At 42.7% G+C, this 18,865-nt stretch overlaps 2 protein-coding genes across 12 annotated transcripts in view; one reads left to right on the forward strand and one right to left on the reverse strand.

Annotated features, from left to right (window-relative positions):
• The window catches only part of LOC140429752 (uncharacterized), a 191,063-nt gene extending 173,465 nt beyond the window's left edge, over nucleotides 1-17,598 (forward strand). For 2 of the 3 annotated variants that reach the window (XR_011949182.1, XR_011949183.1), the window contains 2 exons: nucleotides 2,313-2,389; nucleotides 17,247-17,304. Coding sequence is in view for 1 of the 3 variants with exons in the window: in XM_072517124.1 (XP_072373225.1) it covers nucleotides 2,313-2,389; nucleotides 17,247-17,403 (234 nt within the window). In the remaining 2 variants the exon portion in view is untranslated. Of the gene's footprint in view, nucleotides 1-2,312; nucleotides 2,390-17,246 lie in introns of all 3 variants that reach the window. The other variant, XM_072517124.1, reaches the window with a different exon arrangement.
• Nucleotides 1-18,865, reverse strand: part of LOC140429750 (adhesion G protein-coupled receptor L3-like) — a 1,506,492-nt gene that overhangs the window by 470,314 nt on the left and 1,017,313 nt on the right. The gene's annotated exons all lie outside the window — the stretch shown is intronic.

The raw sequence follows: 18,865 nt of genomic DNA on the forward strand, positions 1-18,865 counted from the left end.
TCACTGCCTTCAGTGGGATGCCCCTAGGCCAGGGGGTGATCGATGAAATGTTGGTCCCCCTACGAGTACCGGCGCCCGAGAGGGTGGCCTTCACAAACCGAAACGGTTACCACTCCATGAACGTGCAGCTGGTGTGTGACCATGAGCTGCACATCATGCATGTCTGTGCCTGATACCTGGGCAGTGTGCACGACTGCTTCACCCTGGCACACTCTATGGTTCTCGACACATTCAAGCCTCTTGGGTGACAGGGGTCATCTGCTGCGTTCGTGGCTGATGACGCCTACAATAATGTCCATCCTGTAACCTGGGCCGTGATCAAGCATTGCATTAGCATCCTGAAGAACCAATTAGGTGCTTGGATTGCTCTAGATGGGCCTTCCAGTAAAGCACTGGTCGAATTTCCCTCATCGTTGTGGCTTGCTACGTCCTGCACAACATTGTGCAGCAGAGGGGCGACGTGCTGGAGGAGGGGAAATGAAAGCCAGGCCTCATCCGACAAGGACGATGTGGAGGAGGTCCAGGACATGGAGCCGGGCAGGCACAGGAGGTCGCACCACGTGCGCGCTAGGGCCTCCGCACATGCGACACTCTAAAATCACCTCCAGGTTCATCGACCAAGGGGCCTGGCCGATGGCAGCACCAACACCCTGTCCCACCCCCACCGGCGGACAACCCACTCCCATGTCCACCCTCTCTGCACCATCAACACCGGCCCCACACTTGCAACTCCCTCCGTGATTCCAACCTGCCTCACTACGGGTTGAGATAGATAGAAAGCTGGTTAGCAGACAGGAAGCAAAAAGTTGGAATAAATGGTTCTTTTTCTGATTGGCAGGCAGTGACTAGTGGGGTATCGCAGGGATTTGTGCCAGGACCCCAACTGTTTACATTATATATTAATGATTTGGATGAGGGAACTAAATACAGTATACATCCAAATTTGTAGATGATACAAAGTTGAGTGGGGGGGTGAGCTGTGAGGAGGATGCAGAGATGTTTCAGCGGGATTTGGACAGACTAAGTGAATGAGCATATGCATGACAGATGCAGCATAATGTGGGTAAACATGAGGTTATCAACTTTGGTAGCAAAAATAGGAAGGCCAATTAATAGGAAGGCCAGTTATCATGTGAATGGGTGTAAATTGAGAGACATGGATACTGAGCGAGACTTTGGTGCATCAGTCGCTAAAATAAGTGCACAGCTACAACAAGCAGTAAAGGAGGCAAATGGTATGTTGGCCTTCATTGTGAGAGGATTTGAGTACAGGAATAGGGATGTTTTACTGCAATTGTATAGGGCATTGGTGAGGCCACACCTGGAGTATTATGTGCAGTTTTGGTATCCTTATTTGATGAAGGATGTTTTTGCTATGAGGGGAGTGCAGACCAGGTTTATCAGGCTGATTCCTGGGATGGCGGGAATGTCATATGGGGAGAGTCTAAGTCGGTTAGGATTATATTAATTTGAATTTAGAAGACTGAGAGGGGATCTCATAAAAACTTGTAAAATTCTATCAGGATTCAGAAAGAATGTTCCCGATGGTGGGGGAGTCCAGAATTAGATGTCATATTTGAGGATAAGGGGGTAATCCCTTTAGGACTGAGATAAGGAGAAATTTCTTCACCCAGAGAGAGTGGTGAATCTGTGAAATTCACTCCCAGAAAAAGTAGTTGAGCCGAAAACATTGTGTAATTTCAAAATAAATGGTTGAGCAGGCTCGAATGGCCTCCTCCTGCTTCTATTTTCTGTGCAAGTTTCTAGCATGGTAGCAGAGTATTGACTGCTGAATAAGAAGATTTTGTCTCTATACTCAGAAAAGGACTGCTGCTAACTATTTCAGTTGTAGATTGGCAGAAGGACATTGCAAAAGCTCAGGCTTTGACTGCTATATTACGATTTTGTAATATATATATATATCTCTCTTTTTGTCTAGTCGAGTTATTGAAATATAGATGTAGTCTTTCAGTGATGACAAAATAATTTAATGAGTAATATGAAATAAACTAGTGAGTTCTTTTTACTTCAACACTGAACTAGTAAACAAACAAATAACTATAGATTAGACTATTAAATAAGATAATGCTATATACTAAGATCTGTTAACTTCTTCTCTCGAACTGTTTCCCTGCTGTACTCTCCACACTCCGAACACACACTCTTCCAAGAAAGAGCGGGAAAACCTTTTGATAGATCTTGGCAGTGTGGCCATCTAGTGATCATTTGCATGTACTTGCTTAACATTACTTGATCATGTATTACTACATACAGAGATCACTACATTGACTAACCACCATTTTATTCCCTAGAGGCAGAACCATATCAGCAATGGAAAACTGAAGTTGAGATATGGACACCAGTTACTTTGTTGGACCGAAGAAACAAGGTATGTCTTTGTCATTACCAGCAAAAGGTACAATTTGGAATAAAATATTTTCAGAATCGGATGTGGATGCCCTGGATACAGAATAAGGATTAACTCTTCTATTACAGTTTTTGGATAGGTTTTGCCAAAAGGATATGAAGCATCGTCAACCTTTCATAGAATTAGGAAAACAAATGATCGATCGATGAAGGAATATATTATGGATTTTGATAGTGATATAAAAGACTGAAAAAGTTTAACCTTGACATCTCAATCTGTATTGGTATTTAAGTTACTCTATTGTGCGTGCATTTATCATGTCGATAGATTTTTGGTATTGACAGTGGTTCAATTCCATGGCAAACGCTTGCTGTTAGAGCCACTTGCTGTAGCTGCTGCCCTAAATAAGTTTTTGGGAAGACAGTCATTTTCTACTACTTTCATCTCAAATACAGACAACTGTGAAGTAAAGCAAAGGATAGAGGTTTCCATGGTGGCTGACTTCAGAGGTCAACAAAGTATTAAGCACAGATTAAGTCCTGCACCCAAGGAAGAAATAGACCAATTAAGGTGTTTGATTGCACAGTTGAACTGGTTGTACATCCAGACTAGACCGGACACGAGTTATGGCATATTGGAACGGAGTACGATAATGAAACAAGTTACAGTTGAGGAAGTTCTGAGAGCAAATAAAATATTAAAGAAATTGAATTCCAAGAAATGCACAAGTTCCAGCCTAGGGTTATCCAGAAGATAGGTGGTTAGCGATTTTTAATGACATTTCACATGCCGATCTTCCAGATAGATACAGCAGGGTTCATTATATACTTGGTGGGAAAGAATAATAAGTGTTGCCCATTAGCTTGGGAAGTAAAGAAAATAATAAAGGGTAATGAAACCCTGGCATTAGTAGAAGTAATAAATATGGGGGTTTACTCATCCAATATGCTGGCGGAAATGCTACACAGGGGGCAATCTGAGCAAAGTTTGCCCACATAATGCTATGTTGGTAACTGATCCCTATGGAACAATATTTATTCAATGAAAAGTAATAGACCTAGCTAGTTGAAAAGGAATATGAGAGAGAATAGAGATCTCGAAGATTTGATGGGTTGATGATAGTAACCAATTCAATTATCAGGCTTTTACAAAAAGGAATGTCGGCTCCACGAAATTGTGAGATGTGCTAGAAAAGGGGTGTCTGAAGTTATAATGATGAAATGGAAAACAAATATTTTATTTTGCTTTCCAATTATTTATATGTAATATATAGAATTTATATAGCTAATGGTAAAAAAATAATTGTGTTGTTCAAAGAAGCGGGGAATGTGAGATTTATTAATGGTAGATTATAATATAGAACCATAGAATTCCTACAGTGCAGGAGGCCATTCAGCCCATCGACTCTGCACTGACCCTCTGAAAGAGCACCTGACCTCGGCCCACTTCCCCACCCTATCCACATAATCCCACTAACCTGCACAACTTTGGATACTAAGGGGCAATTTAGCATGGCCAATCCGCTTAACTTACACATATTTGGACAGTGGGAAGAAACTGGAGCACCCAGAGGAATCTCACGCAGACACAGGGAGAACATGTAAACTCCACAGTCACTCAAGGCCGGAAATGAACCTGGGTCCCTGGAGCTATGAGGCAGCAGTGCCAGCCACCGTGCCGCCCAATTTGATTCATCACCTGATGTTATTATTTATGCTATCGAACACTGATGGGAAACATCAGATTTTATTCAGAGGGTGCAATAATGTACCAACTAGAGAAACTGCATATCCACTGACATCTTAAAAAATAATGGCTTCATTGAACTCAATATCAAGTTTCTCATGTGCCTTTTTCATGGAAGGATTACTCAAAAGGATGGGTATCTTACGAGAAACTACTAATAAAATGGGTTACTCCAACTAACTTGCAAATTAATTATTTATTTTAGTGACCTCAAAGGTCACCAAACCATGCAAGTAACACTTTTATATTCCTTAACCTTGTGGTGACTAATTCTATCAAGGTAGATTTTAACCAATTTGTTCCACATACTGTTGAAGTGCAAGTACTATCTCTCACTGCACAGTTAAACAAGTCCATGGCTAACATGTTCATAACAGTTCTAAAACTCCTTGCAACCAGTAAAATTTGTTTGAATTTCATCAGTATCGTCATCTAGTTTCTCAGAATTCTCTTCGTCATGTGTCATTTTGTGGACCTTGCATTGCTGCTTTGGGTGGTTAATTGCTTTGTAATACTTTTGTGATACCAGCTGCACCCAAAAATTGTACCTCAAGTATTCTTGCATTAATTTGCCTATTATTGCTTATTCAATTCTGTCTCCTGTTGTAATAACCAGATCTAGTGGGCAGCATGGTAGCACAGGGGTAGCACTGTTGCTTCACAGCTCCAGGGTCCCAGGTTCGATCCCTGGTTTGGGTCACTGTCTGTGTGAAGTCTGCACGTTCTCCTCGTGTCTGCATAGGTTTCTGCCGGGGGCTCCGGTTTCCTCCCACAAGTCCTGAAAGACGTGCTGTTAGTTAATTTGGACATTCTGAATTCTCCCTCTGTGTACCCGAACAGGCGCCGGAATGTGGCGACTCGGGACTTTCGCAGTAACCTCACTGGAGTGTTAGTGTAAGCCTACTTGTGATGATAATGATTATTATTATTAGTAGTAGTTAAAGTGCTTTTACCCTCATTTTATTGATTGCTATATCCAGTATCTGGACCGTTTCAAAATCCATCAATTATTGAATTTTCTATTCTTTATAGAAATGCAGAATTCCCACTTTTTCCATGAAGACTGAAGAAAATGATTGTTTCCCCAAGACACTTTTTTTAATGCAGCAGATATCTGCACCAACAGCATTTCCCTCTTCCAAGGACCAAATGCAGTTGGAACCAAAAGCCTCTCCATACACGGGACACCTTTGCAAAATCCAACAATTTAAAGGCTCACACTAATCAAAGGATCCCCAAACTGAATTTTGTCAATCTTTTATAAAATCGAGTAAAAATCCTTTTATGTTCTTCCATAGAATGACTATCTAGTTTTCCAAAATCAGCACTGATTATACCTCATGTGTTTGAGAGTAGGTTTTGATCCAAGACAATAGAAGGTCCGAACTTATCATTATTAAAGTATGGGTACTTCGATAAGAAAATACTTTAATTCTGATTTTACTTCTGATAGGGAGCCACAATGCTCAGGCTATACCGAATTTCATCCTTGGTAATGATGTAACCTGTACCCATTAATCCACTTCACTCTTCCACTGGTCAGATAGTTCAAACTCCAAGAACATTACAAAGTAAACGCCGACAATTTATACTTCTCTCTGCCATTTTCATTATGCGACCAGGATTGTAGTTTTCAGTCCTTCAACATTTTAGCTCGAAGCAACCATTCTCTAGGCTTATGTTTTAGTCCAGAAAGCCAGTTGGTGAAGGATATAACTTCAGCCAATCTTTACACATCCTTATATTTATTTATAGAATTACACGTTACAAGCATATACCATATTCACAGTTTCAATCTGTGTATTTATAGGGGCTCAAATGAATCTCCAACTATTGCCAATACCTGCATACAGTTAAACACAATGTTGGGTGGAATTGCAGACAGTGTGGATGACACCAGAAAATTACAATGAGATATTGATAGACTAAGTGAATGGCAACACTGTGGCAGATGGATTTCAATTGAATCGGGTGTGAGGTTATCCATTTTGGACCGGGGGGTGCTTTTGCTAACACTGTTGGAGAGGTTTTAAACTAATGTGGCAGGGGGATGGGAACCAGATTAGGAAATCAGAGGTCAGTAAAGAGGCAGCAACTAAAACCAGTAAGATACTAGATAATAAACTCAATGTGACTAAGGGGAAGAGTAAACAGGGAAGAGATGATGAACGCAAAGGGACAGGTGGTCTGAGGTGCATTTGTTTCAATGCGAGAAGTGTAGCAGGTAAGGCAGATGAACTTAGGGCTTGGATTAGTACCTGGGAATATGATGTTATTGGTATTACGGAGACGTGGTTGAGGGAAGGACAAGACTGGCAACTAAATATCCCAGGGTATAGATGCTTCAGGAGGGATAGAGAGGGAGGTAAAAGGGGTGGAGGAGTTGCATTACTGGTCAGAGATGATATCACAGCTTTGATGAAGGAGGGCACGATGTAGGATTCGAGCACTGAGGCAATATGGGTCGAGCTAAGAAATAGGAAGGGTGCACTGACATTGTTGGGACTTTACGACAGGCCTCCCAAAAGCGAGCGTGAAGTAGAGGTACAAATATGTAGACAGATTATAGAAAAATGTAGGAGCAATAGGGTGGTCGTGATGGGAGATTTTAACTTCACCAACATTGAATGGGACTCATGTAGTGTTGGAGGCGTAGATGGAGCAGAATTTGTAAGGAGCATCCAGGAGAGTTTGTTTAGAGCAGTATGTAAATAGTCCAACTCGGGAAGGGGCCATACTGGACCTGGTATTGGGGAATGATCCCGGCCAGGTGGTTAAAGTTTCAGTCGGTGATTACTTTGGGAATAGCGATCACAATTCCGTAAGTTTTAGAATACTCATGGACAAAGACGACAGTGGTCCTAAAGAAAGAGTGCTAAATTGGGGAAAGGCCAAGTATAACAAAATTCGGCAGGAGCTAGGGAATGTGGATTGGGAGCAGCTCTTCAAGGGTAAATCCACATTTGAAATGTGGGAGTCTTTTAAGGAAAGGTTGATTGGAGTGCAGGAAACATGTCCCTGTGAAAATGAGGGATAGAAATGGCAAGATTAGGGAACCATGGATGACGGGTGGAATTCTGAGACTAGCTAAAATTAAAAAGGAAGCATACATAAGATCTAGGCGACTTAAATCTGATGAAGCTTTGGAGGAATATCGGGAAAGTAGGACAAATCTCAAACGCGCAAGAGGGCTAAAAGGGGTCATGAAATATCTTTGGCTAACAGGGTTAAGGAAAACCCCAAAGCCTTTTATTCGTGTATAAGGAGCAAGAGGGTAACTAGAGAAAGGATTGGCCCACTCAAAGACAAAAGAGGGAATTTATGCGTGGAGTCAGAGGAAATGGGTGAGATTCTTAATGAGTACTTTGCATCGGTATTCACCAAGGAGAGGGACATGATGGATGTTGAGGTTAGGGATGGATGTTTAAATACTCTAGGTCAAGTCGGCATAAGGAAGGGGGAAGTTTTGGGTATTCTAAAAGGCATTACGGTGGACAAGTCCCCAGGTCCGGATTGGATCTATCCCAGGTTTATGAGGGAAGCGAGGGAAGAAATAGCTGGGGCCTTAACAGATATCTTTGCAGCATCCTTGAGCACAGGTGAGGTCCCGGAGGACTGGAGAATTGCTAATGTTGTCCCTTTGTTTCAGAAGGGTAGCAGGGATAATCCAGGGAATTATCGACCTGTGAGCTTGACGTCAGTGGTAGGCAAACTGTTGGAGAAGATACTGAGGGAGGATCTATTCACATTTGGAAGAAAATACACTTATCAGTGATAGGCAGCATGGTTTTGAGCAGGGAAGGTCATGTCTTACAAACCTAATAGAATTATTTGAGGAAGTGACAACGTTAATTGATGAGGGAAGGGCTGTAGATGTCATATGCATGGACTTCAGTAAGGCGTTTGATAAAGTTTCCCATGGCAGGTTGATGGAAAAAGTAAAGTCGTATGGGGTTCAGGGTGTACTGGCTAGATGGATAAAGAACTGGCTGGGCAACAGGAGACAGAGAGTAGTGGTGGAAGGGAGTGTCTCAAAATGGAGAAAGGTGACTAGTGGTCGGACCACTGTTGTTTGTGATATAAATAAATGATCTGGACGAAGGTATATGTGATCTGAATTGCAAGTTTGCAGATGATACTAAGATTGGTGGAGTTGCAGGTAGTGAGGAGGACTGTCAGAGAATACAGCAAAATATAAATAGATTGGAGAGTTAGGCAGAGAAATGGGAGATGGAGTTCAATCCAGGCAAATGCTAGGTGATGCATTTTGGAAGATCTATTTCAAGAGCGGACTATATGGTCAATTGAAGAGTCCTGGGGAAAATCGATGTACAGAGAGACCTGGGAGTTCAGGTCCAGTGTACCCTGAAGGTGGCAACGCAGGTCGATAGAGTGGTCAAGAAGGCATACAGCATGCTTGCCTTCATCGGACGGGGTATAGAGTACAAGAGTCGGCAGGTCATGTTACAGTTGTATAGGACTTTGGTTAGGCCACATTTGGAATACTGCGTGCAGTTCTGGTCGCCACATTACCAGAAGGATGTGGCTGCTTTAGAGAGGATGCAGAGGAGGTTCACCAGGATTTTGCCTGGCATGGAGGGTGCTAGCTATGAAGAAAGGTTGAGTAGATTAGAACATAGAACATTGAAAATACAGCACAGAACAGGCCCTTCGGCCCACGATGTTGTGCCGAACCTTTGTCCGAGATTAATCATAGATTATCATTGAATTTACAGTGCAGAAGGAGGCCATTCGGCCCTTTGAGTCTGCACCGGCTCTTGGAAAGAGCACCATACCCAAACTCAACACCTCCACCCAACATCAAGGGCAATTTGGACATTAAGGGCAATTTATCATTGGCAAATTCACCTAACACGCACATCTTTGGACTGTGGGAGGAAACCGGAGCACCCGGAGGAAACCCACGCAGACACGGGGTGGACGTGCAGACTCCGCACAGACAATGACCCAAGCCGGAATCGAACCTGGGACCATGGAGCTGTGAAGCAATTGCGCTATCCACAATGCTACCGTACTGCCCTTAAGAACAAATAAATCTACACTATATCATTTTACCGTCATCCATGTACCTATCCAATAGCTGCTTGAAGGTCCCTAATGTTTCCGACTCAACTACTTCCACAGGCAGTGCATTCCATGCCCCCACTACTCTCTGGGTAAAGAACCTACCTCTGATATCCCTCCTATATCTTCCACCTTCCACCTTAAATTTATGTCCCCTTGTAATGGTGAGTTCCACCCGGGGAAAAAGTCTCTGACTGTCTACTCTATCTATTCCCCTGATCATCTTATAAACCTCTATCAAGTCGCCCCTCATCCTTCTCCGTTCTAATGAGAAAAGGCCAAGCACCCTCAACCTTTCCTCGTAAGACCTATTCTCCATTCCAGGCAACATCCTGGTAAATCTTCTTTGCACCTTTTCCAGAGCTTCCACATCCTTCCTAAAATGAGGCGACCAGAACTGTACACAGTACTCCAAATGTGGCCTTACCAAAGTTTTGTACAGCTGCATCATCACCTCACGGCTCTTAAATTCAATCCCTCTGTTAATGAACGCGAGCACACCATAGGCCTTCTTCACAGCTCTATCCACTTGAGTGGCAACTTTCAAAGATGTATGAACATAGACCCCAAGATCTCTCTGCTCCTCCACATTGCCAAGAACTCTACCGTTAACCCTATATTCCGCATTCATATTTGTCCTTCCAAAATGGACAACCTCACACTTTTCAAACTCCATCTGCCACTTCTCAGCCCAGCTCTGCATCCTATCTATGTCTCTTTGCAGCCAACAACAGCCCTCCTTACTATCCACAACTCCACCAATCTTCGTATCGTCTGCAAATTTACTGACCCACCCTTCAACTCCCTCATCCAAGTCATTAATGAAAATCACAAACAGCAGAGGACCCAGAACTGATCCCTGCGGTACGCCACTGGTAACTGGGATCCAGGCTGAATATTTGCCATCCACCACCACTCTCTGACTTCTATCGGTTAGCCAGTTCGTTATCCAACTGGCCAAATTTCCCACTATCCCATGCCTCCTTACTTTCTGCATAAGCCTACCATGGGGAACTTTATCAAATGCCTTACTAAAATCCATGTACACTACATCCACTGCTTTACCTTCATCCACATGCTTGGTCACCTCCTCAAAGAATTCAATAAGATTTGTAAGGCAAGACCTACCCCTCACAAATCCGTGCTGACTATCCCTAATCAAGCAGTGTCTTTCCAGATGCTCAGAAATCCTATCCTTCAGTACCCTTTCCATTACTTTGCCTATCACCGAAGTAAGACTAACTGGCCTGTAATTCCCAGGGTTATCCCTAGTTCCTTTTTTGAACAGGGGCACGACATTCGCCACTCTCCAATCCCCTGGTACCACCCCTGTCGACAGTGAGGACGAAAAGATCATTGCCAACGGCTCTGCAATTTCATCTCTTGCTTCCCATAGAATCCTTGGATATATCCCGTCAGGCCCAGGGGACTTGTCTATGCCCAACACATCTTCCTTCCTGACAAGTATTTCCTCGAGCTTACCAATCTGTTTCACACTGTCCTCTCCAACAATAGCGCCCCTCTCATTTGTAAATACAGAAGAAAAATACTCATTCAAGACCTCTCCTATCTCTTCAGACTCAATACACAATCTCCCGCTACTGTCCTTGATCGGACCTACCCTCGCTCTAGTCATTCTCATATTTCTCACATATGTGTAAAAGGCCTTGGGGTTTTCCTTGATCCTACCCGCCAAAGATTGTTCATGCCCTCTCTTAGCTCTCCTAATCCCTTTCTTCAGTTCCCTCCTGGCTATCTTGTATCCCTCCAATGCCCTGTCTGAACCTTGTTTCCTCAGCCTTACATAAGTCACCTTTTTCCTCTTAACAAGACATTCAACCTCTCTTGTCAACCATGGTTCCCTCACTCGACCATCTCTTCCCTGCCTGACAGGGACATACATATCAAGGACACGTAGCACCTGTTCCTTGAACAAGTTCCACATTTCACTTGTGTCCTTCCCTGCCAGCCTATGTTCCCATCTTATGCACTTCAATTCTTGTCTGACAACATCGTATTTACCCTTCCCCCAATTGTAAACCTTGCCCTGTTGCACGTACCTATCCCTCTCCATTACTAAAGTGAAAGTCACAGAATTGTGGTCACTATCTCCAAAATGCTCCCCCACTAACAAATCTATCACTTGCCCTGGTTCATTACCCAGTACTAAATCCAATATTGCCCCTCCTCTGGTCGGACAATCTACATACTGTGTTAGAAAAGCTTCCTGGACACACTGCACAAATACCACCCCATCCAAACTATTTGATCTAAAAAGAGTTTCCACTCAATATTTGGGAAGTTAAAGTCGCCCATGCCTACTACCCTATGACTTCTGCACCTTTCCAAAATCTGTTTCCCAATCTGTTCCTCCACATCTCTGTTACTATTGGGGGGCCTATAGAAAACTCCTAACAAGGTGACTGCTCCTTTCCTATTTCTGACTTCAACCCATACTACCTCAATAGGGTGATACTCCTCGAACTGCCATTCTGCAGCTGTTATACTATCTCTAATTAATAATGCCACCCCCCCACCTCTTTTACCACCCTCCCTAATCTTATTGAAACATCTATAACCAGGGACCTCCAACAACCATTTCTGCCCCTCTTCTATCCAAGTTTCCGTGATGGCCACCACATCGTAGTCCCAAGTACCGATCCATGCCTTAAGTTCACCCACCTTATTCCTGATGCTTCTTGCGTTGAAGTATACACACTTCAACCCATCTCCGTGCCTGCAAATACTCTCCTTTGTCAGTGTTCCCTTCCCCACTGCCTCATTACATGCTTTGGCGTCCTGAATATCGGCTACCTTAGTTGCTGGACTACAAATCCGGTTCCCATTCCCCTGCCAAATTAGTTTAAACCCTCCCGAAGAGTACTAGCAAACCTCCCTCCCAGGATATTGGTGCCCCTCTTAGGATTGTTTTCGTTGGAAAGACGGAGATTGAGGGGGGACCTGATTGAGGTCTACAAAATTATGAGAGGTATGGACAGGGTGGAAAGCAACAAGCTTTTTCCAAGAGTGGGGGTGTCAATTACAAGGGGTCACGGTTTCAAGGTGAGAGGGGGAAAGTTTAAGGGAGATGCGCGTGGAAGGTTTTTTACGCAGAGGGTGGTGGGTGCCTGGAACGGTTTGCCAGGGGAGGTGGTAGAGGCGGGCACAATAGCATCATTTAAGATGCACCTAGACAGATATATGAACGGGCGGGGAACAGAGGGAAGTAGATCCTTGGAAAATAGGTGACAGGTTTAGATAAAGGATCTGGATCGGCGCAGGCTGGGCGGGCCGAAGGGCCTGTTCCTGTGCTGTAATTTTCTTTGTTCTTTGTTATCAGGGTACTTCCTAGATGGCATGAAGCTAAATTCAGTGGATGTCCAAAGAGACCTGGAGGTTCAGATGCACACATCTTTACAATACCTCAAACAAGTACAGAAAGTAATCAAGGGGGCTAATGGAATGCTGACCTTTTAATCTAGAGGACTGGAGAATAAGGATGCAGAAGTTATGCTGCAGCTTTACAAAGCCCTGGTTAGACCCCACTTGGAGCACTGTGAGCAGATCTGGGCATCACACCTTAGGATGGATATCTTGAACTTGGAGGGAGTGCAAGAATGATACCTGGACTTCATGATCAGAGATTATACAAATTAGGGCTTTTTTCCCCCTAGAATTTTGAAGGTAGGGGGTGGAGGTGATCTGATCAAATTCTTCAAGATATTAACTGGAAACGACAGTTTCTATTGATTGGAGTTTCTAGAACTCGGGGAAATAGTCTAAAAATTAGCGCCAGACCATTCAGGAGAGATGTTAGGAAGCACTTCTACACAGAAAGGATGGTAGAGGTGTGGAACACTCTTCCACAAACAGCAATTGATGCTGGATCAGTTGTTAATTTTAAACCTGAGATAGATACATTTTTGTTGAGCAAAGGTATAGAGTCATATGGGCCAACGGCAGATATATGGAGTTAGGCCACAGATCGCCACAATCTCATTGAATGGCGGAGCATGCTAGAGCTCTTGTTCTATGTTACTTTTGTGGGTCACTAGCCTTTGTATCAGCCTAAGCTTGAATTTTATCCAGTTCTTGCTGCATGTGGGCACTGATTGCTTCATTATCTGAGGAGCTGCATAAAAGAGTGGACATCACACAATCATCAGTGAACATCCTTACTTGTGATCTTATGTGAAGGAGCTCAATATGGCTGGACCTAGTACATTGTCCTGATGAACTCTTGCAATGATGTCCCGGGACTGAGACATTTAGCTAGGTATGACTCCAACAAGTGGTAACTTTACCCCCTGATTCCATTTACTTCAATTGCTAAGGTTCATTATTCCAAACCTGATCAAATGCTGCCTATACATCATCAGCAGTCAATTTCACCTCACCCCTGGAACTGATGTCCATGTTTGGACCAAGGCTGTAATAATATTTAGAATCAAGTGGGCCTGGTGGAAGCCAAAGTGGCCATAAATTAGCAGGTCACTGCTGACTAATTGCCATTTGACAGCACCGCCGATGATTTAGATTTGTCACGAGTACCGAGGTACAGTGAAAAGTATTGTTCTGCGTGCAATCCAGACAGATCATTCCATATATGAAAAAACAACCATTGGACATACATAAACACGCAATGTAAATAACTAGACAAAGGGTGAGCATACAGAGTGTAGTGCTTCAACAATAGAGAAGGTGAGTAGAGAGATCAGTTCAGTCCATAAGAAGGTTATTCAGGAGTCATTTAATAGTGTGAAATAAGCTGTTTGTAAATCTGTTAGTGCATGTTCTTAGACCTTTGTATTCTCTGCCCAATGGAAGAAGTTGGAAGAGACAAATCTGCGTGGGAAGGGTCTTTGATTATGCTGCTCGCTTTGATACCTCTTTGACGAAAGGTTTAGTCACTCTGCTAATGTGCTCTCGGTGGCTCGGTGTCAAACATTGATAATACTCCTGTGAAGCAACTTCGGTTAAGATTCCCCACGGTAGGCTATTGCAGAAAATACGGAGGCATGAGATTCAGGGTGATTTAGCAGTTTGGATCAGAAATTGGCTAGCTGGAAGAAGACAAAGGGTGGTGGTTGCTGGGAAGTGTTCAGACTGGAGTCCAGTTACTAGTGGTGTACCACAAGGATCTGTTTTGGGCCACTGCGGTTTGTCATTTTTATAAATGACCTGGAGGAGGGCGTAGAAGGATGGGTGAGTAAATTTGCAGATGACACTAAAGTTGGTGGAGTTGTGGACAGTGCGGAAGGATGTTACAAGTTACAGAGGGACATAGATAAGCTGCAGCGCTGGCCTGAGAGGTGGCAAATGGAGTTTAATGCAAAAAAGTGTGAGGTGATTCATTTTGGAAGGAATAACAGGAAGACAGAGTACTGGGCTAATGGTAAGATTCTTGGTAGTGTGGATGAGCAGAGAGATCTTAGTGTCCATGTACATAGATCCCTGAAAGTTGTCACCCAGGTTGAGAGGGTTGTTAAAAAAGGCGTATGGTGTGTTAGCTTTTATTGATAGAGGGATTGAGGTTCGGAGCCATGAGGTCATGTTGCAGTTGTACAAAACTCTGATGCGGCCGCATTTGGAGTATTGCATGCAATTCTGGTCGCCGCATTATAGGAAGGTTATGGAAGCATTGGAAAGGGTGCAGAGGAGATTTACCAGAATGTTGCCTGGTATGGAGGGAAGATCTTATGAGGGAAGGCTGAGGGACTTGAGAGGCTGTTTTTGTTAGAGAGAAGGTTAAGAGGTGACAAAGACGATCAGAGGATTAGATAGGGTGGACAGTGGGAGCCTTTTTCTCGGATGGTGATGTCTAGCACGAAGGGACATAGCTTTAAATTAAGGGGAGATAGATTATAGGATAGTTGTCAGAGGTAGGTTCTTTACTCAGAGAGTAATTAGGGCGTGGAATGCCCTGCCCGCAACAGTAGTGGACTCGCCAACACTAAGGGCATTCAAATGGTCATTGGATAGACATATGGACGATAAGGGAATAGTGTAGATGGGCTTTAAGAGTGGTTTCACAGGTTGGCGCAACATCGAGGGCCTGTACTGCGCTGTAATGTTGTATGTTCTATTATATTTTTGGTTGTAATATTATTAAAAGCCTCGGTTATGATATATATTTGTTGCAGTAATATTATTAAAGAACCTAGGTTAAGGTATCCAGACTGTGTCTGCTAAAGCTGTAATTAAGAAGTCATAAAAGGTGAGGTCATGATTCTTTCCAACTACTTACTTGGTTACAAATAAAGGGCTAATGTTGCAGTAATATTATTAAAGAACCTAGGTTAAGGTATCCAGACTGTGTCTGCTAAAGCTGTAATTAAGAAGTCATAAAAGGTGAGGTCATGATTCTTTCCAACTACTTACTTGGTTACAAATAAAGGGCTAATGGGATATTGTTATGACTGCTGGAGGTTCCCTAGAGAGTAGATAATTTGAGGAGTTTTATTTAGCAGGTATTGTGACATCTTAGTGGGATACAGATTATTAAATTAATGGGAGAAACCAGGTCTGTCTGTAGTTTTGCAGTTTGCCGTAGGATTTGAGTCTGACAAGACAAAAGGATTTGAAGTTGAACAGCAGTTTTTGCTGAGTTGGGCAGAAGTGGGCTGAATCTATTCTTGAAAGGGACTCTCTCCAAAGGTCTACACAACGAAGTAATCGGTTTGTTAAACTGTATTGGGTTGGTTAATTAGAATTAGTAGCATAGTGTGTTTAAGAGATGTTTAACTAATAATTGTAAAGCTATTTTCTTTGATGGTAATGCAGTTAATTCTGTGTTTACATTAAAGTTTGTTTTAACATGATACCTTTTGGTCAGAGTCATCACTTCTGGGGTGAAGTATTCTTCCCTCAGAGTTTTAGAAATGAAACAAAATTTGCTTGGGATTCTTGTCCGGTATCCTAACAGATCTGCTGAAGGGTTTGCAAAACTTGGACCATGGATGTTTTGGAGAATGGCAGTGAATCCACCTTGGTCTTCATACAAATGCATCCAACCACAGAAATAAAATGTAACATTTTTAACTATAACACAATTATGTCACATTGCACACCATAAAAATATTATGATGCATTCTGCCCTCACACTGTACATACTAGATATAAATAATACACACTCATTGCTATTTATAAATTTTTTAAACTGGTCCTTGGCCGAACACTATCCTTAAAATGACTGAACCCGTGTTTGGCTGTGGCTTCAGAACAGAATAAACCACTTCGCAGTTTCAGAAAATCTTCCACCTCATTGTCCCCGAGGTGCCATGAACCAGGGGACTGCACAGCCCAGTTTCAAACAGAGCTGTCCAAATACCATTTGTGTTTGATGACCTCATTCTTGCCAGCAGGAGACTGAGGGTCTGCTAAAACAAATGACCCCTCAAGCATTCTTTTCAACTCTTAAGGCTGGGACATTTAGCAGAATTTGAGATCCGGCCAAATTCCAGAGAATGGATTTACATCCTTTGTTGAAGACCTGGTAGAGAGATGGGGGTCAATACATAGGCCTCTGGCTTGTGGAACAAATAATATTGTCTTTCCGAACTGTATAGCACAGTTTGTTGCTTTAACATCTATCTCGCAGACCACACCGAAAGGTTGAACTTCTGGCCTCATCTACACTTTATGTTGGAAGTTCTGTGCTATAGTTTACAAGAGTTAATCTTGCAGTGGCAAGCTCATCTTCTAAAACAGCACCATAGGAAAAGTGAATTCTACACTTTGGTTTTCAGCCCTCCAACCTCTCTGAGGGAATTGGACATTGATTCTAGACTTTGGATGTAGACCAATATGTATTCCCTGTGTGGTCTTTCCTCAATTCCTCTCTTTTACTGAGAGTATGGAGATAATGTTGTAATCCCACCTTCCCACATTTTAGCGTACACAAATAAATTAACCTTTTCAGTTCATCCGGACTTGGAGACTCTGTGAGCTCTCTCTCACAGATCCTCTTCTTACATCTCCTACAACCGTAATAATCTCTTAAAACTTAATTCTAACACTAACCTATCTCTTTTATGCTTTATTGAAGATTTGAAAATCTTCGGACACCTGTGGAATGGACCCAACGACCTGACCCGACCCAGCTGGACTCCTACCGACCCGACCCAGAGGTTGAAGAGGCCCAAACCAGAAGTGCCCTCTTGTGGACTGATCTGATCTCTTCACTCATCTTCTCCACTGAGTAGTACTACACTCTGTGTGCTTCACCCGATGCCTGTGTCTATGTATTTACACTGTGTATTTTAAGTTTGCCCTATTATGTATTTTCTTCTCATGTACGGAATGATTTGTTTGAGCTGCACGCAGAACAATATTTTCACTGTACCTTGGTACACGTGACAATAAACCAAACCAAACTTGGAGCTTATTAATAGAAACAAGTGCGCAGAAACTTAGGTTGGGGAAGTACGCAACCCCAAAAAATCAAAAGACCTTCCAGTTTAGGGATGGGTGCTAGGAGGAATTACTGCTGTTTAAATGAGCAAATTGGAAATAACATGCACATTTTAGTATAAATTATATAAATTCATACTTTCCCAGCTCTGAAACAATGCCCAGCAGAAACTAGAGCAGGGCATCTTTTAGTGACCTTTGGTTGCATTTGCTTTTAAAATAGTTCCACAGTCAATACTCTACCAAATATTTGCAGTGGAAACCATACGTAATGGCTCTTAACACTACATTGAAATATTGGCTACAATTGTACTCCTGGGCTGAAAAGTGGGGAAACTTGGCCCATCTCAAAGTTTGGCGTTCATTAGCATGCCATTTGATACTTTCCTGACATAAATTGCTGGTAGGTTTGCACTGCTGCTGTGTCTGATATATGCATTTCCTGGGATCCAGAAGTTCTGGCACTAAGATAAGTGAATAGGCCAGTTTTGGGGTGTGGGAAAGAGGGGAATTACCACTTGGTTTAAATTGCAGGAAGTCAAATCAGATTGGAAACAAACGAGTGAGTTCCCTCTGCAGCCCCACCCCCTACCACCATTATATGGGAATATTGTAACAAGACACAGCCATTGATTTCCTGGAAATTATTCTGGAATTCAGTGAGACCATGGTTGATCATATACCTGTCATTGTCGCATTTCCCTTAATACTTTAGGTAACAAAAATCTATTAATCTCATATTTAAAAGGGCTCTGAATCTTCACAACCTTTGTGTGTGAGAAACTTCACTCCTGAAAGGTCTGCCTCCAATATTTAGACGATGTGCCACATGCCCACACCACTCTGCCCCTTGTATTCCTGTGCACAAAATATAAAAGGGAACATTCCATTCACCTTTGGAATTACTTTCTGAACATGTTCACAATATTTTTATCTACGCACCCGGTACCCAAAATTTCAGCTGGCCATTTAGAAAGTAGTCTGTTCTACTCCTTTTAGCTCCAAAATGCATGACCTCATATTTTATTCCATTGAAATACATTTGTCACACATTTTTGCTCTTTCACACAATCTATCAGTGCATCTTTGTAATTTTATACTTCCATCTACCACGCTAACAATACTCCCTATCTTTCTGTCATCTGCAACCTTGGAACTGTGGTTTTCTACCTCATCATCTGGCTTCTGACAACCTTCCTTCTCATGAGACAATGAATATCTTGGGAGCCTTGGGTAGTCAACCTTATGTTAAAC

Source organism: Scyliorhinus torazame, chromosome 9 (assembly GCF_047496885.1).
Source record: "Scyliorhinus torazame isolate Kashiwa2021f chromosome 9, sScyTor2.1, whole genome shotgun sequence".
Taxonomy (NCBI): domain Eukaryota; kingdom Metazoa; phylum Chordata; class Chondrichthyes; order Carcharhiniformes; family Scyliorhinidae; genus Scyliorhinus; species Scyliorhinus torazame.